The sequence below is a fragment of the Eleutherodactylus coqui genome, chromosome 1 (genome assembly GCF_035609145.1).
Source record: "Eleutherodactylus coqui strain aEleCoq1 chromosome 1, aEleCoq1.hap1, whole genome shotgun sequence".
Lineage (NCBI taxonomy): Eukaryota > Metazoa > Chordata > Amphibia > Anura > Eleutherodactylidae > Eleutherodactylus > Eleutherodactylus coqui.
In genome coordinates this window covers 435129042-435156349 of record NC_089837.1, presented here as the reverse complement: position 1 = coordinate 435156349, position 27308 = coordinate 435129042, and the positions used below count along the sequence as shown (strand labels likewise).

General features: G+C 42.4%; 1 protein-coding gene across 8 annotated transcripts in view; it reads right to left on the bottom strand.

Annotated features, from left to right (window-relative positions):
* Nucleotides 1-27048, bottom strand: part of PARP4 (poly(ADP-ribose) polymerase family member 4) — a 150386-nt gene extending 123338 nt beyond the window's left edge. For all 8 annotated transcript variants that reach the window (XM_066582152.1, XM_066582157.1, XM_066582155.1 and 5 more), the window contains exons 1-12: nucleotides 26915-27048; nucleotides 22944-23076; nucleotides 17812-17998; nucleotides 14022-14094; nucleotides 11634-11736; nucleotides 10350-10448; nucleotides 8167-8316; nucleotides 7190-7324; nucleotides 5762-5935; nucleotides 4352-4512; nucleotides 1517-1654; nucleotides 1073-1171 (exon numbers count right to left, since the gene is read on the bottom strand). In XM_066582152.1, the coding sequence (XP_066438249.1) occupies nucleotides 1073-1171; nucleotides 1517-1654; nucleotides 4352-4512; nucleotides 5762-5935; nucleotides 7190-7324; nucleotides 8167-8316; nucleotides 10350-10448; nucleotides 11634-11736; nucleotides 14022-14094; nucleotides 17812-17998; nucleotides 22944-23075 (1451 nt within the window). In that variant the 5' untranslated portion in view covers nucleotide 23076; nucleotides 26915-27048. The remainder of the gene's footprint in view (nucleotides 1-1072; nucleotides 1172-1516; nucleotides 1655-4351; nucleotides 4513-5761; nucleotides 5936-7189; nucleotides 7325-8166; nucleotides 8317-10349; nucleotides 10449-11633; nucleotides 11737-14021; nucleotides 14095-17811; nucleotides 17999-22943; nucleotides 23077-26914) is intronic.
* Between the last annotated feature and the right edge of the window lie 260 nt (nucleotides 27049-27308).

Genomic DNA, 27308 nt, shown 5'->3' with positions numbered 1-27308 from the left:
ACAGGCGTATCGGTGTGACTCTGTCTTTTTTTTTTTAATTCCCTGCTCTGTTTCCTAGAATCACATACAGGCAGTGTTGCATATGCTGCCATACAAAAGCATAGAGCTCACGTTGCGTGGTACACGAGAAATAGAGCATGTTGCGATCTATTTCTCGCGCGTATGTACACACTGTCTACATGCTCATGTGCATGGATCAATGAAAGTCTATCAACTTTCATTCATTCTATTCACCGTGTTGCACGCGTAATACGCCGTGTAAAATGCAAATGGACATGAGGACTAAAACAAATTGTCCTGAACAAATAGGTCTCCGTATCCAATAATCTTTCCTATGGTGTCGTTGTTGGCCTTTGCAGTTGTCTGCATTGAGGAGGGACACCTGAAGGAACCAGCGCTGGACTCCTAAAAATGAAGTGTGAAACCAGCAATACTAAGGAAATAATGAAAACGTGAACTGTTAGAGGTACTGGAGAAGTGGATATCAGAAATAACCAATCTAGAGTAATACAGTAAATAGAAGACTGGGGAGGAGAAAGTTGTTGTTGTGACTTCTCACTCAGCATTTCAATGATACAGAATGGACGAGGGGGTGCAGCAGCATGGAGACATCAGCTAGCAATATCAGCTAGCAGGGAGAGAGAAAATGTCCATTTACAGAAACCAGTAGAGGGAAGTAAGGCACCCCACATCTACAGGTTCAATACAGTATTTCTGGATTTAATACTCCTGATTGTGTTAGGGATTTATAACAACTCCCAGAACTTTTCTGTGTACTTTGTACTGTATGTGTTGTTCAGCTTGCATCACCTAAATTGTAATGCAGTCTGACAGCACAGAAGCCATGTGATGTAAAAGATCAAAATAAAAGGGTAATTTGAAAACTGGAAGAGAGCATCAGTATTATATACGGATTGTTGCAGCCTTCACATTGTTATTGGATCCATTTCCAAAACTAAGCAAACTAAACACAAACTAACAAACGTTTTCTAATGGAAACTAAACAACTGAATTGTCTCTTTAAATTTCATTATTAATCAAAATTATAATTGGGTTACATTTTCTTACTAACCTTATTGAATCGCTGAAATAAATTCCACTTCCAAGGTTTCCAATATCCGTCCTTTCACCACCAAATTCTTCCACAATAATCTTTGGTAACATTAGCCCTCTGTAGAGGACAGAGAAGACATAAGTTACATAAAAATATTACAGTCATAAAACTTCTAGGACGAACAGGTGAATGAGCCAAACCAGCACTCCACACCGTAATATGAAACAAAAGACTAGCACACAGCCAATGATATCCAGAAGTAAGAGCCTGAGAAATAATAATAGGAGGCTAATGCATAAACTGGAATCAGCCAGTCTGGCCCAGATCTGCTATAGGGCTACAGTATAACATGTAACTAATGATACAGTAGGCATCATGAAAAGCACAGTCATTTTTGCCTCAATTTATTTGGAAAATGTATATGTTACTTTGGAAATCACCTCTTCAAATGTAGAAACTCACCGTGAGAGGATCCCCACAAAGTTGCATGGTGCAGAAGCATGGAGCAAGGGCTTGACATTTCCCAGATCACTCATAAAGTTAGTGGCTTCACTCAGTCTCCCAACTCGGAACACTCTTAAGATATTAAACTCTCTGTTGCTGTATGAAGAAGTAACAGGTCATACTTCACAGAAATGTTATCTACTTGCACTGTCCTAAAGGGTAAAGCCCCATTTACACGTAATGATTATCGCTCAAAATTCACTCAAACGATGTCTTTTGAGCGCTAATTGTTGCATGTAAATGCTACCATCGCTTACCTTTCAACCGAACGATGATTTTTAGTTAAACCTTTTTTTTTCGTTGAGCTTAAAATCCATTGATCGGCCGGAGAGCCGATAGCAGGGAATGCATACTGCGTTCTTCCATGGGAGCGATAACAACATTGTATTCAGCTACAGTCCCACGGCAGAACAAAAGAGCTGTATGCAGAGAACAGACCGCCTTATGTTCTCTGCATACAGCGCACGGAGGCTCATTTACATGCAAATGAAGCTAATAAACAGCTTATGCTAAATGATCGCTCAAACTGTCAATCATCCTATCTTTTGAACGAATTTTGAGTGATCATCTTTGCGTGTCAATGGGGCTTAAGAGCACATTCACAAAATCTATACATAACACAACAAGGAAAGGACGGGTATTCTGGTCACAAGTAAAGGAGCAGTTGTAAAAACAATTGAGGTTTTAGGAATCTAAAAAGAGAGAAAAAACCAAAACGTATTATTGTGCATAGGGAAAATGCTGAGAATTATTGTCAGGGTTCCTAGTATCTAGTACTCCCATCTAGCTGCAACTAATAACCTGTAAGCTTCATGAAACTATACCATAGTTACACACCACTGAAATCAGCATGTCTCACACTATTTCATGCTGTCCTGCTGACAGGAAAACTCAGGTGAAACATGAAGCTTCTCATTTTGACTATCCATTAGGGATTCCATAAAATTGGAGTATATGGCAGGTACATCATGGGGGTAAATTTATTAATCTTTGAACTTCATATGCCAGTGATAATTTGAAGTGTGCTCTAAATTTTATTAGGTGTATGCCGCTCAATTTTGTCCATTGTGTACTAGAAAATGAAATCCATGCTAGTCAAAAGTGGCAAGAGCATTGAAAAAAGTCACACCTTTGTTTACACAAGAGAACTGGCACTAATCACATAATATATTTCCACATGCATTTTTAATACTTTTCACGTCTAGCTTGGCAGTTTTTAAAATGGTCATGAAAAAGGTTCAAATGTGAAAAGGATAATCCAGCACCTCGGATATTACATGAGAAAGAGAACTTTTATTTTTCCTACGTGTTTTGAGTGGAAGGTCCTAATCATGACATTGAGAATATGCCACGATTTAGAATTTCTGTTTAAAACACGTAGGATGAACTTAAATTCTCTTTTCCACAAAACATTTGAGCTGGTTTGAGATCCTTTTCACATCTGAACCTCTAAAGTGACTTTCTGCTTCTGTGCATTCGGCAAGAATAAGCGAATAAGATTAAGTGAGCAGCTTTCTGGTTTTATTTCATGTGTCATGATAATGGGGCATACCTAAGAGCAATCGTAAAATGTACCAAATGTATTTAAAATTGTAGAAATTATTGGTTCAAGCAAATACCTAGGCCCTCAGTAGTTGCCTGTAGAGCAAGCCCACAAAATATCCATAAGGGCCAATGAACATGAGTGTGCCATAAATCATGAATAAAGCCTCAGCATAAGGGCCCATTAACATGGCTGTTTATTTGGGCTATGTGTTGTCCTTCAATTCCTTGGATAGCACATGGCCCCATAATAGCCTGTAAGGCTATTCAGAAAGTGGATGGTACGTGTAAGGGAAAAAAATAAAAATCCCTGCATACCTTATTCTTATTATTATGTCCATGCGTCATTACACTTCTTGGATGGAACGCATGGTAGCGTTCCAAGAACACGTCCTGGTCACATGACCATAATTGCATCACAAGATGGTACCGTGGACACATGACCTTCAGCTCCAGCTGGACATTAATGCGTCATTACTCTCCTCCAGATGGAATGAATTGTTGCGTTCCAACTACACATTCCGGTCACGTGCACGTGACGTATAGCCACATCATCAGATGACGCCGCTGCATTGCCGACAAGGAGCGTACAGAAGGGCGGGTAAGGTAGTCTTTGTTTAGTATATATATATACACACACACACATATAGTGTGCGTGTGCAGCTATACAGACCATGAATATGCTTGAAAAAGGCTTGATGATAAGTTTTTATGTCTAAACTACTTGAGGAATCATCAGGACCAAAATTCCTTCCATCTACTCCATGTGATTCTGGTCTATACAACGCTTTTTCGGATTAGGGGTGCACTCATCAGAGGCACCCCTGTAAAGTAAGTTCTTCACATTGTACAGCTTGAAGTTTGCCCACTGGAGTGCTAGGTATTTTTGGGGTTTATTTTGTGTTATGTCAATAGAAAAGAATAAGACATACAATGTGCAGGGTCCATGGAACTCAGATAGCACATGGATAGGTGTCTGCGTGCTGTACTATGTTAGTTACATCTGAATTTCTCAGGGCAACATGCATACAACTGTGAGTCAGGCCTAAGGCTATACATTCCTGAACATGGTGCAGGTAGTCACACATTTTACAACTAATTGCCATGCTGTACCTCTATTTGCCATTGTTTCCAGCTGCCAGTACAGGTGCAGCCTGGCAATTATGAGTAAAATGCATAATATCTACCGTCCAGGACATATAATGTATGGTCACTATTAAGTAGCAAGCTTTGGAAATCTTTATCACTCACCTGTGGTTGTTATCCAGAATACCCAGTTTCACTTGATGAAACTCTGCAGAGTTTGGGTCAATATGATCTATTCTGCATCTGAGCGCCTGGTATTTAGCATTAGAGGTTGAATTGTGTCTAGACAAGTTAGTCTCACACACATTAACCATGTCTCTAATGACCTAGAAGTGAATAGTAATAAAAAAAAAGGCTAAAATACATATTAGTGAGTAAACAGGGACATATGTGACTTGGTCAGTATTTTTCTCATACTGGAATTCTTATTTGGCCCATTTGAATGTTTCTGCCCCTCTTGTATCACAAAAAAAGGAATATATAAAAATAAATCACTGAAAACGGCCATATACTTACTAATACAGGAGGGCAGATATCTGCATAACCTCAGCATGCAGGCAGCCAAATGCCAAATGAGGGAGCCAATTACATCTGTGGAGGACATCGATGAGACAGCCACTCACACAATCTCCTAATATAGAGGGGGTGGCTACTTAGTGTATACTCCTACACAGAGTAGTAGATACAGGGTGCCAGACCATTCTGATACATGTAGTGCACCAAGCAAGCCAGCAACCTAGTAGTGACGCCATATCACAGTGACTGCCCTGCACCTCAAAAAGTGAACCACATTAGTACTGTCACCTTGGGCTCTCCTGAAGTCTAATGGGCCGTACTGCATGTGAATAATACATAATAAATGCAAAGTATTAGATGGATTTTGGCCAAAATACTTGGCAGATATCTGCACCACCTCAGCATGCAGGCAGCCAAACTGCCAAATGAGGGAGCCAATTACACCTGTGGAGGACACCAATGTGAGTCTCATAGATGTAATTGGCTTCCTCATTTGGCATTTGGCTGCCTGCATGCTGAGGTGGTGCAGATATCTGCCCTCCTGTATCAGTAAGTATATGGCCGTTTTCAGTGATTGATTGTTCGTTTTTATATTTCCCTTACTGTGATACATTTATATTAGTGTAGGGACAAAAAGCAAGGAGCCTTGACGTGGCTTGTGAGCCTTAATTATTTTAGCCAAGATCCATCTAATACCTCGCATTTATTATATATTATTCACATGCAGTACGGCTCCTGGACGCCGGGGGAGACCGGCACTGAGACTGGCATTGAGTACATGTGCACACATCTTGCTACATTAGGTGCATCTCAGGCTCTCTGTGCGCCTAAAAATATGCCAGTTTGGTATGATTAACACCATTTTCTGTTGTAAAATATAGTTAAATATGTTGGCCTGGGTGGCCACATTCCCTCTGGATAAGCTACTCTCATTTTGTTTTGTTTTTTTAAGTGGCATAGGTTGGCATAAATACAAAAATCACTTTATGGCAATTCAGGCTTCATAAATCTCCTTTGTAAACAAAAAAATAAAAAATAGGAAAAGGACATATTTTGTACCTGGCATAAATCCTGCTTAACTGTCAAGAACTTCATAGTAATTTCACCCCGCATCTTTTCCTTGTGTGGAATAAATTGATAGAACTCTTTCACCATCTGATGAATGTCTTTTTTGTTATCTTTCTTGATTAAAGCATTTCGGAGTTGGGCTAGAATTCCTTCAGCTTTACTAACCTTGAAAAGAAAATGACAATAAAATTCTATCAAAATGTAATAAAAGTATATTCAGTCTATATAACAATGTTTTACTGCACCAACACATTCATCTATTGGTGGAAATATCCAGTATTTTTGAGTCACTAAAAACATAAAAGCTAAAGGTGAGTTATCGGTGTCACCAAGAGGTGATAGAAATACAGAAAAGTCTCTTCCATCACTGTGCAGCGTCCGAGGAGCGGGCCCAGCCTAGGAGACAGAGGGGTAGAGTTTAGGCCTTGTCACAGTGGCTCTACCATCTCCCACCCGGAGGGTAAGCGGTGAGAAGTCCAAGGGGCCGCGAGCAGGCTATTAAAGTTAGGTTAACCTGTGGCTGGTTTACCTTAGTCCACTTTTGTCACGGGTAACGCCGCCGTAACTTCCTCCGCGGTGATCTCTTGGTAAATGAATAAAGAGTCCACACACTAGGTAGAAGTTTTAAAGGCAGAACCGGGAATGGTCGGTAAAGCCGTTTACTCAAACACAACTGGTAACAACTTCAATACAGTCCAAGCTTAACATCCATCGGCAGGAGAGGTAGTGCAGAAGAACATGCAGTGCGGCAGGAAGGAAACATGAGAGAACAGAGTAACATACACAGGCCAAGTTATCTCTGGTTCTCTGGTCCCGGACACTTTCTCACGAATACCTTGACGAGTCGACTCTCTACCGGTACACACTGACACAGTAGTAGATTTGCACTTCACACTGCACAGCGGGAACTCGCACTTCTGGTGGCTTGTCACACTTCTAGCTCTCCATACAGGAAAGAAAAAGGGGATTCACATCACACATCTTCTATCCTCTTGGCCTCTTCCATAGCTACCAGACTGAAGGTGCCTGTGCGCAGGGTGACTCCTCGTAGGACAGACTAGGAGACCATCAGACCAGAAAGGCCTCTCATGCACCTTGCTTTCACGCATATAAAACAAGGTCAGACGACATATAAAGAGATACTTTTCCAGGCATAATCCAGACTGTAACCCATTTGGTGCTGCAGCTATGCAATACACATCATATTCACTCACATGGAACACACTGACAATCCACATAAGCACATAAATCAAACATCATTCAGTAACATCCAGAAACTTCCACACATTGACTTCTGTACACTACAACTGCACGCAATTTACAGCACATGCTTAGTATGCACAAATGTATAACATATGTATACTATATACAAATAGATCACTCTCTGCATCTGTATGATCGAGTCACTACATTTCTTACATCATTCAAACTGATGTTTTCCATAGGGCATGAAAGTATAGAGTCCAAATGTCCAACTGCATTCACCCAAAGAATCTCAACCAAGCCAGCGACTTCTGGGGTCAATTCCGTAGTACTGGCTTCTCCAAGCAGCACCTTTTCATGAAAAATAGGAAATGTATTTAAACACAGGAAAAATTGTACACTTTGAAAGTAATACATTACTATCTGTACGTGTTTTAATAAATGTGGTTAAACATGAGGAAAACTTCAGTAGAGACAAACAATTCCTTGGTCTAGTGGTCAGGCTGGATTCACAGTGCAGTAATACTGTCCCATCTGCACATACACTGCATATTAGACATCAGACTCTTGTCTGTGATGTGCAGCAATGTATACGTGTATATCCTCATAGGCTATAATAGGGCCGCATGCTGTACTTGGAAAACACGGACGTCATGGCCTTAATGTATATATTAGTTAATATTAACTGCCCTGAGAAAATGCTAGAGTGCATAACAGAAGCCAGACAGAACCCATTATAGTCAATGGGTTCCATCCAGCATTATTTGGTATGTGTTGGATTCACAACTGCAACCCCTATAGATATGCCACTGGATTGAGGCATAAAAATATTTAAATGGTCAAGAATGGAAGTTTCTCTGCTCCTGGCCATTACAACAGGAGCCCAGCTGTCAGTAGAAAGCTGTGTACCTGACCTGCTTGTGCTGGATTGAAGAAACGGGAACTGAAAACCCACGTCGTATATTTACGATATCGTGGGTTTAAAGCCCAGGACCAAGAACTGTATGTTTACAGCGTGTGGTCACTATAGAGTTAAATACAATACTTGTCATTTTTATAAAATGAATGTTTTCAAAATAAAATGTTTTGTACAATTAAGCATAAAATGTGTCATATGATCAAAGAAACATTAGTGCTAATATCTCAGAAGTATGACTGAAAATAGAGCATCCACAAAATGGAAATACTATCACCTTCTGCAGTGCTTTGGAAGCCAAATTCTCCGCTTCCAATGGAATTTTATTGAGCTGTGTGAATCCCTTGTTTTGAATATCATTGAGTTGAAACTCATATTTCTCACAAGCCTTGCCAGCAGTGTCTACCTGATGAAATCTAAATTCTTTCTGCAGAGAGAGAAAAAAAAATACAAATTTAATATGTAGTATTCTTTATTTGCATAGTATGTAAATGTGTGTCACACAGACAGCATTTCTTTGTCCTCAGGCAGCACAGAAGGGATATTTTGCCCCCTAGACTGCACCGTAGGACTGCCCACCTATCAATCAATAAATTAGGACAATCAATTGCTGGCCTTTAGGACTCGTTCATACAGGCTACAAAATCTCGCTACAAAATCATTACTACAACACGCATGTATGTGAAGCCCATAGTTTCCAATAGGTTCTTTCAGGCTACAAAACATAGCAATGATTTTGTAGCAAGATGTTGTAGCCCGGGTGAACGAAGCCTTAAGATCCCTCTCACACAGTTCGCAATGCCATTACAAGCATTAGTGGCAGCAGAGGGCGTCCCTGGCCATTACAAGCATTAGTGGCAGCAGAGGGTGTCCCTGGCCATTACAAGCATTAGTGGCAGCAGAGGGTGTCCCTGGCCATTACAAGCATTAGTGGCAGCAGAGGGTGTCCTTGGCCATTACAAGCATTAGTGTCAGCAGAGGGTGTCCCTGGCCATTACAAGCATCAGTGCCAGAGGTGTGCCTCAGACCACTACAAGCATCAGTACTAGCTGGGGGGTTCCTAGCATCAAAGATTTCACAAGCCATACTTGCATTATCTATGTTTTAGCATTGAGTTATATTCCTGGCACTATGTTTACAGTCTGTTACAGTCAATGTGCTTGAAAAGTTTTTCTCTCTACTTAGTAGGATTCCCTGGTAATGTTGCATCATACCAGAGAGCAGTCACTGAGAGTTTTGGATGCCGTCTGTATTACATACTGTTTATACACTCATTGTCAGCATAAAATCAAGCACATAGGCCGCCTGCACACGGGCGGAAATCCCGTGGCGGGATTACCGCCACTGAAAGCCTGCATAGGAGTGCATTACAATACGCACTCCTATGCAGACGGCCGCGGTTTGGCCGCGCGAAATCTCGCGCGGCAAACAAACCGTGGCATGTCCTATTTTTGTGCGGGGCTCGCAGAGGCACATGAAAGAGCCGAGGCCGCCGGGCGCGGGTGAGTACGCGCTCGTCTCTGCAGGCGCTCAGGTCGGGTCCCGCGGCGAGAATTTTCGCCGCCGGATCTGACCCGCTCGTTTGCAGGCGGCCATAGAAGGAGTTGTCGGGATCGAATGAACCTTTCTATGTGTGATTGTAATGTCGATTTAACCCTTTCCAATCCAATTTGTATCCTGGTTTTCCTAGGGGGCTTACTCTTTTTCTGCCATTATACAACAGCGCTATATGCTGGCTAAAGCCAGTACTGCATGTGGTGACAAGTTGGATAGGCTCCAACAGCAGAGAGGCTGGCAATATACAGTAAGAGAACCCCGATGGATGTCTTGCAACATCGGAGCTGCACAGTCTTAAATCATAATGTCTTCAGAGGTCAGACAGTGGATTGGAAAGGGTTTAGTAAGAGATTGGAATATCACAGCAAAGGGGTAACGTATTGCAGAAAACTGAACACTTGAATGGAGGTTTTAGGACCCTGTTGGGCCACCTTTAGCTTGGATGCAAGATGTGATACTGGCGGGCATGGAGGCTCTAGTACCCTGTTGGGCCGCCTCTAGCTTGGATGCTAGATGTAATACAGGCAGGCATGAAGGCCGTAGTACCCTGTTGTACCGCCTCTAGCTTGGATGCAAGATGGGATACTGGTGGGCATGGAGGCATACAGGTTCCGTATTGTGTCCTGTAGCATATCAGTCCACATTTGCTGTAACTGAGCCTCTAGATCGTGCAATCACGAAGGCTGTAAATTTAGAGACAAGGCCAGATGTGTGGCAATGTGGAGCAAGTATTCCTGTGCCACCCTGCCCCTTGGAAGCCCTGCTATGAGAGGAACACATATAGCTGCAGGATGTCGTCAATATATCGCTGAGCTGGCATTGTCCCTCGTACCATTACTGGGAGTGATCAACTGTCGTATGCAATGGTCCCCCAGACTATCACACCAATCTTATACCATTTACCTGAGATGTGTTGGGGAGCTCTTGAACAGTAGAAATCCTAAATGGAAAGGGTTTCTGTCTGTTAAAGCAAAGCAGTTCAACAATTGCATATTCTTTGTCCTGAAAAAAAAAAAGCTATGAATATTAACAAAGCATTATTGATATTTCTTATATAATCAGTGTTGAACTGGAACACATTGGTCTTCCATAGTCATTTATTCAAGTACATCTTCCCATTTTTCCAGCACTAGACATGAGTATAGAATTGTCCAGAATGTGACTAATCATTCATATGCGAGATTGTAATAATGATCCACTTATCAATATGCCAGACTGAACTGGCAAATCAAAAAATAGTGTAATGTGCTAGCGCAAAGGAGCAGATGATTGTTACACTAAGGCTGCCTGTCCACGGGCGTTATTGAATTGCGTTCCCTGCGGCCATGATCCGGCCGCGGGGAATGCAATGCATGCTTTCCATAGTGTTGCTATGGAAAGCGCAGCCCACCTGTCCACGAGTGGAGAATCACAGTGATTCTTCGCTCGCAGGTGGAAAAATCACAGACAGGCTGACAGCGGAGATCCGTCTGCTGGCTCCTGCTTCCGGGGCGGAGATCCGTCGTGGGATATCGCAATGCCCATGGACAGGCAGCATATTCTGGTTACCGGACAACATCTGTTCAATAGCACTTGTCATAAAATAAATAAAATAACATACTGATCAGTGCTTAGCCCTCCTCCATCGCCTGGATCCAGTGTTGCAGTCCCGTCATGGTCCTAGTGTCTGTTGTGACAGCAGATGTCAATGGAAGTCAGATAAGCTCTTCAGCATCTTGGTTTGGCTGTCCTGGCATCATGGTGCCCAGGTTTTGAGAACCATTGCCAGGAGAACAAGTGGTGATGCTGCAGCCTCTGATTAGCTGTAGCGGTCACCTGACTTCTGGTGACATCAGCTGTCACAACAGATAGTGGGACCATGGTGGGGCTGCAGTGCTGGATCCCAGCGGTGGAGGTGGAGTAAGTACTGACCAGCTTGTTATTTTACTACACTGAGTGGTATTGAAGTGATGTTGTCCGGTAACCTGACAACCCCTTCAAAGAAGTAATTTACGAAATAGCTGAAAAGAAATAATTAAACCCCAAAAGCAAGGGAGCGGCAAGTGAGATTTTCCTCTGCGGAGATGTATGTGATCTATTGTGACTGGGCATTGTTGTCATTATATCTAAAGCATGGACCATAAAATAATCCTGTGGTGGTCCAGTCTGACTCCTTGCAATCTCAGATAATACAAATAAATATTATACTTTTTGAAAACAAGAGTATTTTGCCACTTCTGTGTCATCTGGAATATCGTCCACATTGACAAGCTCTTCACAGTCTTCAAATTCTACATCTTCTTCCAAAGTTCTATAGAGAGAAAAACTTTTTTTTATTGCATATTTCACTATATTCAGATCATCTAATGTTATAATTGGCAAAAGTAAATAATTGGGCCTTGATCAATAGCAATTCCATCTTAATTTCCATAAACCTCCCTGGAAAGAGTCAATGTCAACTTTCATTGTGCTTCTCTGAAGTATCTTCACTCAGTATCACAAATTTTGTGTAAATAACTTCATTCACTATTTACTAAGGGCATTCTGCAAGAAAACGATAGGAAGACATACACGAGAGAAGCCCTCCCCTCATGAACACAACACAATCATAATGATTACTTCACTGTATTCTTTATTAGCCAATCTAGTCAGCACATTGCTTTTTTGTACTCTTTAGGCTAATGGTGCACAAGACAGGTAAACATAGCATTGTTCAGTTAGGAAAGCCATCATGAATAGTGCAGGGTAGTCATGGTGTTACGGCCTATCATAGCAACGCTCTGTCACTTTTTTTTAAGCTGTCAAAGTACGGTAGGGAGCTCCAAAAAGTAGCCCCCTGTATTAAAATAGCTGTCCTCTTATAATAAAGATATAACATTTTTACGCCAGCCAAACTCTTGGCATGATGTAACAAGCGCTGGTCGACACGCATGTTGATTAACACTTATTTAATTTTTCTTTACACTGGCTGAGAATTGACTTGTGGAGATGACTGCTTGTGCTTACGATTGTTCATCTCCATAGGACGCCTGTGTATCTTCCCGTTCACATGGGTAGATATCCAGCTGATCAGTGAGCATTTTTAAACTTGCTGAAAGTAACCAATCAGCAACGACTGAGGGTTTGCCCGTTCCTCGGCTGCTCAATGTCTCTTTTACAGGACTTAATCAAGTTAGCGAACACTTGGACAAAAGTTTCTGCCTGATAAATGGGCCCTGTAAAAGGACCGTAACATAGTGGTGTCAATGCTGCAGAGGAGTGCTATGCATGCTGACAGGCAAGCTGCCATAGCAGCAAACTTCAGGGTCACATGAGCATGACAGCGATATGATGCTAATTTATGAAAATATGACCCTGAAGATTGCTGCCCAGAATAATGTCCTATTTGCATCTAGTGATGTGGAAGGCCAGCTAGGCGCAAAGCAGTAAGTACAAGGCCTAGCTGAATCCAGAATCTGTAAACACTGCCACCCAAACACCCATAAAAGTTCTCTTCAAAATGATCTCCCTGCAATCAGAATCTCCGTACCCTAAAATCCTACAGCACCTTGATCCTCCTAGGCCATAACCATGGTACCCGAGCCTCCTGCACCTTGTCCTCTGTTTAGTGAAGCCCCTGTACAAGGATTGTGTGCACCATGATAACTTTCTACACCCTCACCCCCTGAATCCTAATATCCAACTCGATGCAAAGGCTGAAATCCAAGGGTAATCCATGGTAAAACATCCAAAATTGTGTTTTTTTTCTGTCATGTCTAAATTTAATCAGTCACTTCAACCATGTAATATTTAGGCTAATACAATATGAGTGACATAGAACCAGGGACCCTATGTAGGAGAAAGGGAAGTAAAGAATGTTATGTATAAAGCTTTGGACACAAAGGGTGAGGCGGTCATGCAAAAAATAATGTTAAACTTACTACCTTCATCCACAAAGCCCTCCACAGCGCAGCACCCCCTTATATTGCCTCCCTCATCTCAATCCATCATCCAGCCCGGGCTCTCCGCTCGGCAAACGAAACTAGACTGTACACCCCTCTAATTCAAACTTCTCATTCACGCCTCCAAGACTTCGCCAGAGCAGTACCAGTCCTCTGGAACGCACTACCAAAGGATACCTGGGCAATCCAGGACTCGAAAAACTTCAGGCGTGCTCTAAAAACGCTCCTCTTCAGGGAGGCATACCGCATTCTCTAAACAAACCCCTCTGTATGCCGCCTGATAACATGGTCCCTTACCTACTGACTGCAATCCCTGCTAGCCATCATAAACCTGGTCCTGCAGTCATAACGATTCTGCTGTCACACGGCTAAATGTCTGACCATTGTCTGTATGTATAGCATCCCTCAATCTCCACCTCGCCATACTGTGCACATCTCCAGCCCCTTTACCTTCTGTATCACCCCATTACTTGTAGTATGTAAGCTCGTTGGAGCAGGACCCGCACCCCTATTGTTTCCATCAACTGATTACTATGTAACCATGGTTCTGTAATTTTTGTACTTTTGTCTTTCTGTATTCCCCGTCTATGTAAGCGCTGCGGAATATGTTGGCGCTATACAAATAAAGATTATTATTATTATTAATGTTTAATACCCTTCTCTAATGTCTTTCTTCTTTACAGCAAGAAATTTTTCAAGAAACTGATTTCTCTTTTCCTCTGGAGAAACTGAAAAAAAAACAAAAGCAAATTTACGAACATAAACCATTTCACATTGATATTTAGATAACGGTTTCCACGTTTTGACTAAATTCCAGCACAGAAATTCACGTTGTATTCCAAACCAAAATCTATGTCAGATTCTGCTCCATTTTAGCCTTTAATTGAATGCTATGGAAAACCATGCCTTGGTTCACATAGTGCTGGTTTTAAAATCAATGTAGCCGGAAAAAAGGATTAACAGGAAATGTTGACGCTTTTCCCACAGAAAAACTGCGTTGGTAAGCCACATATGGATATGCCCCATTGACCAGAGCTAAATCGACGTGTAGTGGCCAAAAAGTCTATATTTCTGGCCCTCTATAATTGTCTGCTGTTATGTGTACTGCACAGCTGCAGCATGTGAGAGGCTAATGTCTGAAAGTGGCTGGGACATGTCTGGAAAAGTATCACTTTATGTCCTGTCATGTGGTATGTTAGACCCTATAAATGTGAGTGCCTGAGAGCGGAAAAGGGTCTTTCATCATCTTTTACAGTTGAATGTGGAGAGGAGCGCCAGCCGCATGGGGGTGCCATCAACCCTGATGTGGTGAAGAGATGGAAGAAGAGGAGAGGTATCCTGAGGCCTGCTATTCCAGGTTCCACCTCAAAGGAGAGACTGAAGTGAAGAGTCTGCCGTACAGAGCTGCCTGCAAATACTGAGTGTTCCTACTCACATCTTGCTCTGGAGAGTTCCCCTTCGAGGAGCGGTACCTTACAGATAACGTGGACTGTAGGACCGGTGTCATCCTGTGTCTCCTCCCTGACCTCACATTCCCTGTATTTCCTGCACTGGCGTGTGTAACGGTGTACTCTGAAAAGCTTTCCAGTAAAGTTTTCCGGTCACTGACTGTTCCCAGTGACTGAGGTATTCAAGTTTCAATTGTGTGTGTGGACTCTACATTTAACCGCCGGGTATAAGGTACAGTGAGAAGAAATAGTGGCGTCACGTGTGACAAATCTAAAGTCCACTACACGTATACAGGTAACTGCTGTCTCAATGTTGCCTGGAAGAGGCCCAGCGGTACTTAGGCCGAGGTTGCATGCATCCCTCCAAGGAAGAGTCTTGAAGAGCCACCGTGACATGTGCCAACTCTACCCCATCATCTCCTCAGTGTGGGCCTCGTGTCTAGGTGGCCGCTGGGGCGCTGCACATGTTTGGAACTGTATAAGTTAGCGGCAGAACTCCAAAGCTCAGATAATTGAGGTAAATCCAAAAGGAAAAAAAAAAATAATAATTTCTTTGGGAACATGCTCTTAATTGCACATTTAACAAAAATTTTATTCTAGTAAACCGGCATATCAGAGTCGCAAATATTGGCACATGCCATATTTGTGTCAAAATTTGAGAATTTAGAGGCTTTCCCCCGGAGGCTTGGGGGAAGTCGTTTGCCCTAACCCACAGGGGTTCGGTCTCCTCCAGATTACAGGAGCTAAACTTCAAGATTGTGTCACGCTGGTACAGGACCCCAGAGAGAATGCATAGAATGTCCCCCCAGGCGTCACCCTCATGCTGGAGATGCCCGGACGTAAGGGGCAACATGTCACACATTTGGTGGGAATGCCCGCCAATAGCAGCACTGTGGGAAGACGTTTCGGGGTTGCACAATAAATTATGCAGGAGGGAGGAGCGACTCACACTTGAGATAGCAGTACTATCCATGTACCCGAGATCCGTCTCAACCACCAAAAAGGGACTGCTTCGCTTTTTCGTGCAGGCAGTAAGGCAAATCATCCCAAGGTACTGGCAGTCTCTTGCCCACCCCTCCAGGAGTCAATGGGTCGAGGCGGTCAACGAGTTGGCAAGGTTCGAGGAAATGAGGGCTGACGAAGACATGACCACCGAAAAGTTCTATGAGATTTGGTGGCCATGGCTAGACTTCAGGGCATCCCCCAGGGCTGCGGAATGGATAGCACACGGTCGGGTATCGCCTTCGTGATGTAACCAAACCCGCATAACATGCTAAAAAAGATACCAGAGACCAACACACATGAAACGACCCAATATTGGCTCCTGGACAGGTAAACTCATCACTGGTGAATTTCAATATACGGAAATGAAACTACGCTTGCCGAGGCATACTGGCGACCCAGCTCTCACCCCTGTCCTACCCCCCTTACCCCATGCCTCCCCCTCTCCCGTCTCCCTACTGTAATTAATCTCTATCTAACGTTTATGTCTCTTCTCTTCTCTTTTCCTTCTCCTAAGTCTTAGTGTTAATTTTAGGGTTAGATTAACAGGTTTAGTTCAGGTATTCTCTAGGGTAAAAATTTTGACAGCAGGACGTCAGAGATCAAAAAAGACGGATGAGAAAAGTCGATATGGCATGTCATGATGTGAATAATATGTTGCCCGCTGCAAAGCAACCTGATACATAATTTGTATGTAACAAGTGCTGCCCTAATAAAATCTTTTTGAACGAAAATTTGAGAATTTTTGGTCTTTTTGATGATATATTATGCAGTGTAGTCCACAGCTCTAATATAGGCAATAATGTAAATCAACATAAGATTTGTAATCTAATATACAGTGAGACTTTGGTCATGGACCATTTTTTTTCAGTTTACATTTCAGTTTCTCTCCTCCAAAAATGCATCCGAGAGACACAAACCTTGAACTGAGCCTGAAGGCTAACTTCACATGGGTGATTTTGCCGAGAATACAAGACCTTGCATTGCTTCCCCCTAGCATGTGGGCGCGATGTTGCCGCTGACCCCATTGAAAACAATGGGCGGCGTGATGCTAGAGCATGAACAATGTGGTGTCATGAGGGAAAACATTCCTCCTGTGTATGACCTCATTTAAAAGAACGGGGTTCATATTCGTGTGTCTTGCAAAGCACAAATCTCACACAATTTTCTTGCACATGTGAAGGCGTCCTAAGGGCTCACACCCACTTGTGATTTTTTTCCCTGCGATGCGACAGCGATGATTATGAAACCAATGATTTTTAATGGTTTCATACTCATTTGCGATGTTTCAGCAGAGCTTCGCATCGCAGAGAAGAAATCTGCAATATTGCTCAGTGTTCTAAATGAGACCAGAGACAGCAGCGCTATGAAAACATAGGGAGAATACCGCAGACTTCTGCCACAGGGGACCGCTGGGATGAAGGAATCCTCTCCCACAGCTGTGGCAGACGTCCAGGATGCTATCCCATGTGTTCTATGTTGTGTCCGTGACTAGACAAGTGCTCCGCCACAGGTAATTCTGTCTTTCTTTGATTGTGTGGTGATGAGACCTCATCTTTGCATTCAGTTTTTGTCCAGTTTCTCCAACCTAAAGGCCCCAACAGGACATTTACTACACAGGATCAGGTACACAACATCGGACGTGGAACATGTGAATGTCTCCGGGATCTTATAGTCCTGCTTTGTATTGGGAATTTGTATCCTGTCCATTATCACTACATGTGAGCAGGTCTTACAACTCCTATCATTACAGGGATAAGTTCCTTTCGGATGTATTTCCTTATGCTTGGGGAAGAATCCGAAGCAGGTTTGAAAGCTCGCTAAAACATGGTGTATTTTTGTTAGCCATTAAAAGGTATCATATCTACAAGATTACTTGGTTTCTCTCACTGAGAACAATCACATTTTGCTCTACTGGCTAACACTGTACCAAGCTTTTTTCAAAACAACAACTGTAATATGCAAAGTGTACAAATGGCAGACATCTGGCTTTACCTTCATCTTCATCCCCAGTGACTTCAAATGGTTTGTCATTATCCTGACATTCCAGCTCAATAAGTCGCTGTTCTTGCACTGATTTCCGTATGAAGTCAGGATTGACTACAGAGATGACATATTTCTCTATTTTCTTCTGCTGGGTATTGTTTAGTGTGGCAGGATTGCAGGCAATGACATGTGTGCACTAGAAAGAAGAACATTTTTTTAAACTGTAGCAAAATACCTGTTGAGTGTCACCCTTTGGAGGGATAGGTCCCTACTTCTGATGCATGTTCCTCTGTCTCTCTTAAAATGTCGCTGTTTTAGAACTGATAAATAGATTTTGTTTGAGGGCAGTTGTTCCAAGATTTCTTGTCCTTTCATACATTTGTCCAAGGAAGAATTCGTCCAGGCGGACATTACGTCCAAGATTTTTTTGTCCTGTCAAAGGAAAGACTCATCCGGGTGGACAATTCGTCCAATCTCAATGTGTCCCATATATCACTTTATCCAACCTAGATTTTGTCCACTTAGTATTGGAAACGCAAAAGTGATTCTCATCCACTTGTTTTAACTTCTTAGTTACCAAGCCTGTTTGCGCCTTAATGACCAGGCCAAACTCTAGAAATCTGACATGTCAATTTAACAAAGAATAACCCGGCAAATTCCAACATTGTTTTTTCACCACATATTGTTCTACATTTAGGTGATATAATTTGTATGATGACTCCACAGCGGAATCCCCCCCCCCCCCATGCTATGGCATTGAGGGGGAGGGGATTCTGCCACGGTCTTCCCTGCCTCGACTTCTGCACCATGTGGTGCGGACTCAGAGGTAGGGAAGCCGCTGCAGATTTTCGGTAGCATGTCCGCTGCGGACATTACGCCGAAAATCTGCTCAGTGTGGCTCCAGCCTTACTGCGCCTGCGCCCACCATTTTGCTGGTGCAGAGAGGGGGACACACATCGGCGGTGGGGAACATCAGGGAGGGATCCCCTTATGCATTTCATCTCCCCTCACAATTTTGATCGGTGAGGGGAGATGAAACTTTTTTTTACACTTTGCACAGGATCACTATTATACCTGCTAATACCACCCCCGATGTCCCTGCTACTGCGCAAATGCCCAACATTTTGCCTGGGGTGGACTCAGCAGGACAGGTTGGGGCGGGAGAAGGGGGAGGACGGGACAGGGACATCAGGGAACGTTCCATCTCGTTTCACCAATCGGTTCTGATTCTGTTCCTGCATCTGTCTGGAGTTTTTACCGTACAAAAGGGCCTGCATGCATGATTTTTTATATGGCATTCCACGTCGAATTTGTGCCAGAGATTCTGAACATAGCCTCCAATGCAGATGTGAACAGAGCCTATGCTGGCTACGTCTGCACACCTCAGGCCCTCGGCAACATTCTCCTAAGCATCTTCCTCCTTCGGACAGTGATTTCATATAGACTACATGTTCGAGAGGAGAACACACGTCTCTTTTCTTATGTATGGCATATCGATGACAAAATGTTAAATGTCTTACTGGACGAGGAAAGCAATTGGACGAAATGTGGATTAGACAAAAGAAATTGGACGAAATGTCCTAGTGGACGAAGAAAGCAATGGACAAAATCTATGAACTGGATGAGATTTGGATTGAATGAAAAAATTGGACGAAATGTCATGAGACCATAGATTTGCATTAATAAATTGAATATATTGCCTAATAGATTGCCTGTCAGTTAATTTAGTAGACCATGTATAAGAAAGCATTATATAAGCGAGTAGGAAATAGCATTATGAAGTCCCCTGGTGGGATTGAAAAGCATAAATACAGGTTAATAAAGCTTATTTTAAAATAGTTTTTCTCATAAAAAGTGGTTTTAATTTGCAAAAGATCTAAATGCCAGTTAAGCAATTGTATTGAGCAACATAATGAAGTTAAACCATATCCTAAAAAAAAAGAAGCAGAAAACAATGTGGTTCTGTAATCCCCCAAATAAAAATGTATATAAACCCCAAAATGGTTGTATTAAAAAATAACTTGTTTCACAAAAACAAGTCCACATACAGCTACAAAAAGTAAAAAAATAAAAAAAAAACATTTGGAATGCATGACATACAAATTTATTATTTATTTGTCTCCATGAAATGTGCTTTTATTGTCCAAGTGTAGTAAAACATAATTGGTAAAACTATACATAATTGGTATCACATAACTGTACTGATCCATAGAATAAAAGTAAGATATCCTTTATATTGCATGTGGCATAAAACAATTTTAAAGTGTAAAAAAAAACAATGGTGGAATAATTGTTTTTCATTGTCCACTAAGAAAATTAATAAAGTAAAAAAATATTTATCTAAAAAGTCATATATGCCCCAAAATGCTGCTGTTAGAAAATATAGTGATGATATATGTGCCCCAGTTATAGTGGATACTGTAAATTAAAAAAACAAAAACAAAAAAACCCTCTTTTTTTAACACATTACCCCTAACAAAACAATAGAGAGTATACAGTAAGAAAAAAAGTCCTACGCTCCTTAGAAGGTCAAATGTAGATACTTTCAAGGAATAGATCCGCATCACTTACTTGTGTGAGGGGTCCCCACCGTGGAGACTCCCCTTTAAAGGAGAAATAGACCTTTTTATCAAGTACAGTAAGGAAATCCTCCAAACGATATCCGAAGGAGATCCAGACATAAGTGCATGAAGCAACACTTAGATTCATCCCCCATGTATGCATAAGATTTTATGTTCTAAATAAATAACTTCAACTATTTTGTCAACCTGGTCTGGACTTGGTATCGTTTGGAGGATTTACTTGATAATAAGGCCCACTTCTCCTTTCAGGGGGTCTCCATGGTGGGGACCCCTCACACAAGTATGTGACCCGAATCTATTCCTTGAAGTTATCTATATTTGCCCTTTTAAGGAGCACACGACCTCTTTTTTACTGTATACTCTATATTGTTGACTCTGGGAACATACTTGGCATCTGGTGATTGGTCCTTCAGCTCTCCACTATGTGGGTCTGAAAGGTTGCAAAGAATTTTCATCATTGGCATTTGAGACGTCATCTGGGTGTAGCGGTCGACCCAAACCACCTGGGTTTGACTGCCTGCACCAGATGAGTCCCCCTCTCTCTTTTTGCTAGTTTTTTCTAATAACTTGTGTCTAAGGGCTCAGTCAGACGGGCGTTTTTAGCCGCGATTTGCGCATGCGCATGCGTCCGGCGATTTTTTAAAACCATTGCTTTGCAATGGTATCGGACACATGAGCGCTTTTTATGCGCTCGTCCGATAAATTATAGAACAAAAAAATCGCAGATCGCACCTATCTGCGATTCCTGTTCTCTTCTCTATATGCGCTCAATGGGGCCGGCGGCAGCAGCGCCGACCCCATTGAGAACATATAGAAGACAAATCATTCTTCTCTGCCACAGCTGTAACAGCTGTGGCAGAGAAGAACGATGTTTGCCCATTGAATTCAATGGAGCGGCAATACAGCCGCTCCATTGAAAGCAATGGGCTGCCGGCGTGCGCGGGGTGAATTGTCGGGAAGGGGTTAAATATATAAACCCTTCCCTGCAATTCATCCTAAAATGTGTTAAAATAAAAAAAAATTGTATACTCACCTTTCCGCTGCAGCCGGAGTCCAGCCGCGGCCGCTGTCAGTTCTCCTGAACTGCTTCTCGGCACTATTCAGCTGGCGGGGCTTTAAAATCCCCGCCTGCTGAATGATCCGCCTCTGATTGGTCACAGCCTGACCAATCAGAGGCCGGTTTCACTCACACACCCATTCATGAATTCATGAATGGGTGAGTGACTGCTGCCTCTCAGCGCTGAGCCAATCAGGGGCAGGTCTGACTCACATCCATTCATGAATGGGTGTGAGTGAGGCATGCCTCTGATTGGCTCAGCGCTGAGCCAATCAGGGGGCAGGTCTGACTCACACCCCCTTCACACCCACTGCAGGATGGCCGCTCGGAGCTCCGGCTGCCGGCAGGTGAGTATACAATTTTTTTTTATTTTTACACATTTTAGGATGAATTGCAGGTAAGGGCTTATATATTTAAGCCCTTACCGACAATTCATCCCAGGCTCGCCCGCAGCGCATTGCTTTCAATGGAAACGGCTGTATTGCCGTCTCCATTGAATGCAATGCGCTGGACAGCTCTGGCCCGTTTCTAATGAAACGCGGCTAGGAGCAGATTTTCGGGCGATTTGCGGGCGACTTGCGCGCACCGGTCACGCGATTTGCGGATGCGCATCCGTCATGCGATCCGCAAATCGCGCGAAAAAACGCCCGTCTGACTAAGGCCTAATATTGTAACAGAACACAAGGTCCCTCTAAGCTCTGGTCTTAAAATTATTTTTTTCACCAACAAATTTGTATAAAAAAAAAATATTAAGAACAGCCCTATAAGTTATAAAACGCTACAGCAATATAATAAATAATTTTAGCAGCCCTAGAAAAAAAATATAGTCATAGAACAACTACATGCGAACAATCGCTAAAAAGTGTATGGTCCTTAAATATTAATATATAGTAATTAAAGAGGTATTGTCATCTTAGCCAAACATAGCTGAAACACAACCACCACTGGTTAGGGATGACTGAAGCAGATGAGGTTGGCAGAGTTATGCAATTTCCAAAGCTCCCATAGAAGTCAGTGGAGACTGTGTAGTGCATAGACTTGACTATTTTCATCTTCTCAACCACTTCCAGCCATTGTATCTACGGCTGCTGGAGGAGGTGGGTCTCAGAGATGGAATCCATACCTAACAGACTTTTATATCTGCTGCTATGCCATAAAAGTCTGAGATGGAAATACCCCTTTTACAAGAGTGAACCATATAGTGCCTTCTTTGCCCTAACATGGGACTATGAGATCTTGTAGCCATGTTTTCAGTAGACAGGAGTGACTAATCCATGATGACTACGGTTCCTCAGATTTGCAGACTACATGGCAGATATATACTTACACCTTTGGTTAGAATTTCAAAGATGAAAATAAATATTAAATTACATAAATTTACAGCGGGAACATTCTTGGTTGCTATACGCAATACTGACAATTTTGGCCAGCGTGAATCATGATAAAGGAAACCTAAGCATATATTCACAGATATTGGCTCATGAGATATATACAGTACATACCTTTTCGTTCAGCACAAATGAAATTTCTCCTCCATTCGAAGTGATGCTGCTCTTTAGCTTTGTTCTTTCTTTTAGGGGTAAGGAGTTCACTTTGAGGAAGAATATGCAGTCTGAAAAGATGCCCACACCCATCCTATAGAGAAAACACTCAATGTTAAACACAGGGTAGGTGCTAAATGTCCAATCACTAGATGCTTCACTACCCAGACCCTCCACAATCACTGAAAGCAGTCCCAAGGACTCACCGCACACCCATGGTTCTGAGAGCTTTGGGTGGAGGGGTACTTGATCATGTAAGTCTTACTATTAAAAAAAAGACTATAAGGTTGATGGAAGCATCTATCCTGCGGATAGGCGATATATGGGAAAACTCCTTTAAGAAGAAATACTAAGGAGAGGAGATATAGCCTGCCTCTCAGTTGCAATGGATACATTCATATGATCATATGACCCCGTACTGCTATTATTGTTCGGCTGTACCTCTCCCTATTTCTACAGGAAGATGTACAGCAGAAAAGAACACCAAGGATTACCAATATGGAGGCAAAAACAAGCAATGTAGCGCCTGCTGCATTTATAAAACATGGCTTTGAAAAATATGGTACATAGATTTACATTAGATCCGTATTATGTTTTGCCAAACATGGACCAAATACCGAGTAAACATACGCGCATCTGAAAGCGGCCTTAGTAAAATGTTATCCTCAATGCTGCTGCTGTATACGCTGTGGAAAATCTGCTGCATTTACACTCCATGCGAACATACCCTAAAAGTAGTATTAATAGTTAAATATAACAAAAACTATATACATTGTTTAATGGAACAAACTGAACAGTCCCATACTGTAGAAGAAGCTTAATATGTCATTTTTACTGCACAGTGAATGCTGTTAAAGCAAAACCTGAAAAACAATCCCAAAATTATGGTATGATTTCAGATTTTTTTTACAAGTATTTCAATACTTTTGACATTGATGGCCAACACACCATTCACTTCAATGGGAAGTACCAGAGATATCCGAGTTCAAGCATTCAGCAATCTCTGCCCATCCCATTGAAGTGAATGGGACCATCGGACATTGCTGAGCACTTGAACTCTATCTGGGAGTTCCCATTGAAGTTAATGGAGGAGTGGTGCACATGGTCGGCCATTGTTGTCTAAATTTAGGGATGGGCTAGGAGAGATCTCTCTGGATTAGTGGGAGTCCCAGTGGTCGGACCCCCAATGATCAGCAAATTATCCCTTGTCCTGTGATTAGATGGCAATACCCCTTTAAGTGATGCTATAAAAATAAAGGACTCATCTTGGGGAAAAAAATCATCCATACATCTATGTCAATGGAAAAATTAAAAAAAAGTTCCACAACTATTGGAAGACAGGGATGAAAAGAGGTCGCAACCAAAACTGACAGCAGTGCCAAGGGGTTAACAAAAAGTGCAATAAGAAGGCATGTGCATTGGTAGTGCTATTTAATGGCTCATAGTTTATCACTTTATTACTGTCTAAATAAACCTTTACATGGGGTGATTATCGCCAAAATTCTCTCTGGAAACAGCAAATTCAGCGATAGTCCTGTGTATATGTGGCTGCCAACAGGGCACTGAGCGAGAAATCACTTACCTGTTGTAGTCGCTTGGTTTATAGAAAAAATGAAAAGTAAGCAACTATCAGGCCGTGTAATATTTGAGCGACTCCTGTTTACTGTGAATTCACTTGAACAATTAGCGCTCCTGTGTATACCAGTATACTCCAAATCACTAAATACAGGGAGATGTATAACCTATAGCAGCTGTACGTATTTAATTATATACAGTAGATACCCAGGTTAGTGTGGTTTCACATCTGCATTGGGGATTCCGCTTTTCCTCTCTGTTCGGGGAGCAGGACAGGGGAATTCCTTCAGCCATACAGCTCTGTCTCTGGACGCAACTGAACAGCACCAGATGGACCCAATTCACTATAATTGAGTCCATCCCCTTTCTGCACAGCTTTTGGATGGAAGTGAGGCTGGATTCACACGAACGTATATCGGCTCGGTTTTCACGCCGAGCCGATGTACGTCGTCCTCATCTGCAGGTGGGAGAGGATGGAAGAGCAAGGAGCAGGAACTGAGCTCCCGCCCCCTCTCTGCCTCCTCTCCGCCCCTCTGCACTATTTTCAATGAAAGGAGGTGGGACGGGGGCAGGGCTAAGTTCCGCCTCTCCCCATTGCAAATAGTGCAGAGGGGTGAAGAGGAGGCAGAGAGGGGGCGGGAGCTCAGAGCACTGCTCCTGGCTCTTCCAGGCTCCCCCCCCTGCAGAGAGATGACGTATATCGGCTCAGCGTGAAAACCGAGCCGATATACATTCGTCTGAATCCAGCCTAAAAGTGCTTTATGCAGTGCTTTTTTTACCGGTATTTTGAACCGGATTTGTGTTGGAACCTCCAACTGTAGGGTTTCGATGCGGATGTAAAAACTGGCCTTATACCAGCATGGTCGATATCACTGCATACAGGAGAGGTCGACCATATATAGTGATATCAACCATGTATATTGTCATATGGACCATGCTGGTATAACCTAGGTATCTCCTGTATATATTGTAGGCAGTTAAAGGGTGAAGTGGTGGATTGAATATATCTCCCTCCCAGGCTCTTAATTTGGACAGGGTGGAGATCCAGTCCATAGTTTTAGCATGGTTCCCAGAGAACTCAGCAGTAGGCACTGACCCCGTTACTGGGGCATAAAAGACTGCAGCCCCCTAGGGAGTCAGTGTCTGACAGCCTGAGGAGGGAATACCACTTCACAGCAAGACCCAGAGAAACCTCTGAGCACCCTGCGTGGTGCAGCATATGTTGTATTACATGGACTTTTCTGTTGCTTTCCGCTTGGAGTGTGCTTTAAAATAAAAACTGAAGTAAGTTTTACGCACCTTTGAGTCCAGAGTGTCGTTGCCATACCCACCCCCTGGAGGACTTCTTACTATATATATAGACACACACACACAGCTGGTATAAGTTATACTTCTGTCTTTATAAAGTGATATGGACCATACTGTTATAACCTTGGTATCTCCTGTATATAATTATACATGTACAACTGGTATAAGTTTTACATCTCCATGTATATAGTGATATAGATCATGCTGGTATAAGCTTTGTATCTTCTGTAAATGATTGCACACTTTACATACAATTAAAAAACGCACCAAAAACCTGCATTCGGTTTTAAAAACCCGCATTCAGTTTAAAAAAATACCTGCATGCATTGTTTAAATCCACACGCAGATTTTAATAGTGTATGCAGTTTCTTAAAAACACTTGTGGTTTTTGAATGCAGTATTCAATTTTTTGATGTGCTTTTTCATTGTGGTTCAAAAACATGAACACAGCCTAAGGAACTAAAAACACATTTTCACATAGTTCAGGAAATGAGTCATGTTTGCAAGGCTTATTCCTAAGAGTTAGATCAGGTATTTAAACTCGTTTTGTAGCTGTATGCAGCACGGTTTGGGTACGGCTATAGGTGATAAGGGGGTGCCCGAGCTGAACTTTTGCACCTGAGCCCCTGAGGCTTTAGCTGCACCCCCTGTTTAACATGATGGGGGAGATTTACTGGGAATAATGTCCTCTATCATGAATGCAGCTAGAATTTGCAGTATAGGATTTCTAAATCTCCCCCACTAACTTGTGCTTAGGTCAGCGATCTTTTCCTGTAGTGCATCTGTTTCTAAGTGACAGATGATCTGGATAGTACAGAGCAGGGTGTGTTTTGGCAATGTACAGTACAATGTTGCATTTGTTGCAAGCTACGTTACAATAAGTAAATACAGTTTACATAAAATCTGTAACATTGTAACTACTTTGACGCCCATTTATCAAACACTGTGCTGCGTAGTTCAGGTCTACTTGTTCCCAAAAAGTACAGGGTGGTAGCAGAATTTCTTGTCTTATGAGATAATTATTAAATCCTGAGAACCGATTAACCCACCTCCTGTCTGCAGACAACGGTCACTGTGATAATCTGTATTTACTGTGCTGGAAGTGATCTTCAATCATGCACAAGCAGGAAGAGATTCCCTTCTGAGTGCATTACAATGCACAGTTCCTGGTTGGGAGGCGTAACTGCAGGGAAATACAAGAAACCCAGTCACTTCCTGACTCATCTTAAAGGAACAGTTGACATTTTCAGCATGGATCTACTTAATGCTGGAAATACCCTAAGTGTGCTTCGGTAAGAGGTATTTTACGCTTTGCGATAACTTCCCAATGAACAGTGCTGATCAAGAGGATCAGTGGTCGTTTACCTGGTGTTCACATAGGCTGATCCAGGATGTTTGGGGGATGAACGATTGTATGGGCATGCAGTTTCATCACATTCATGG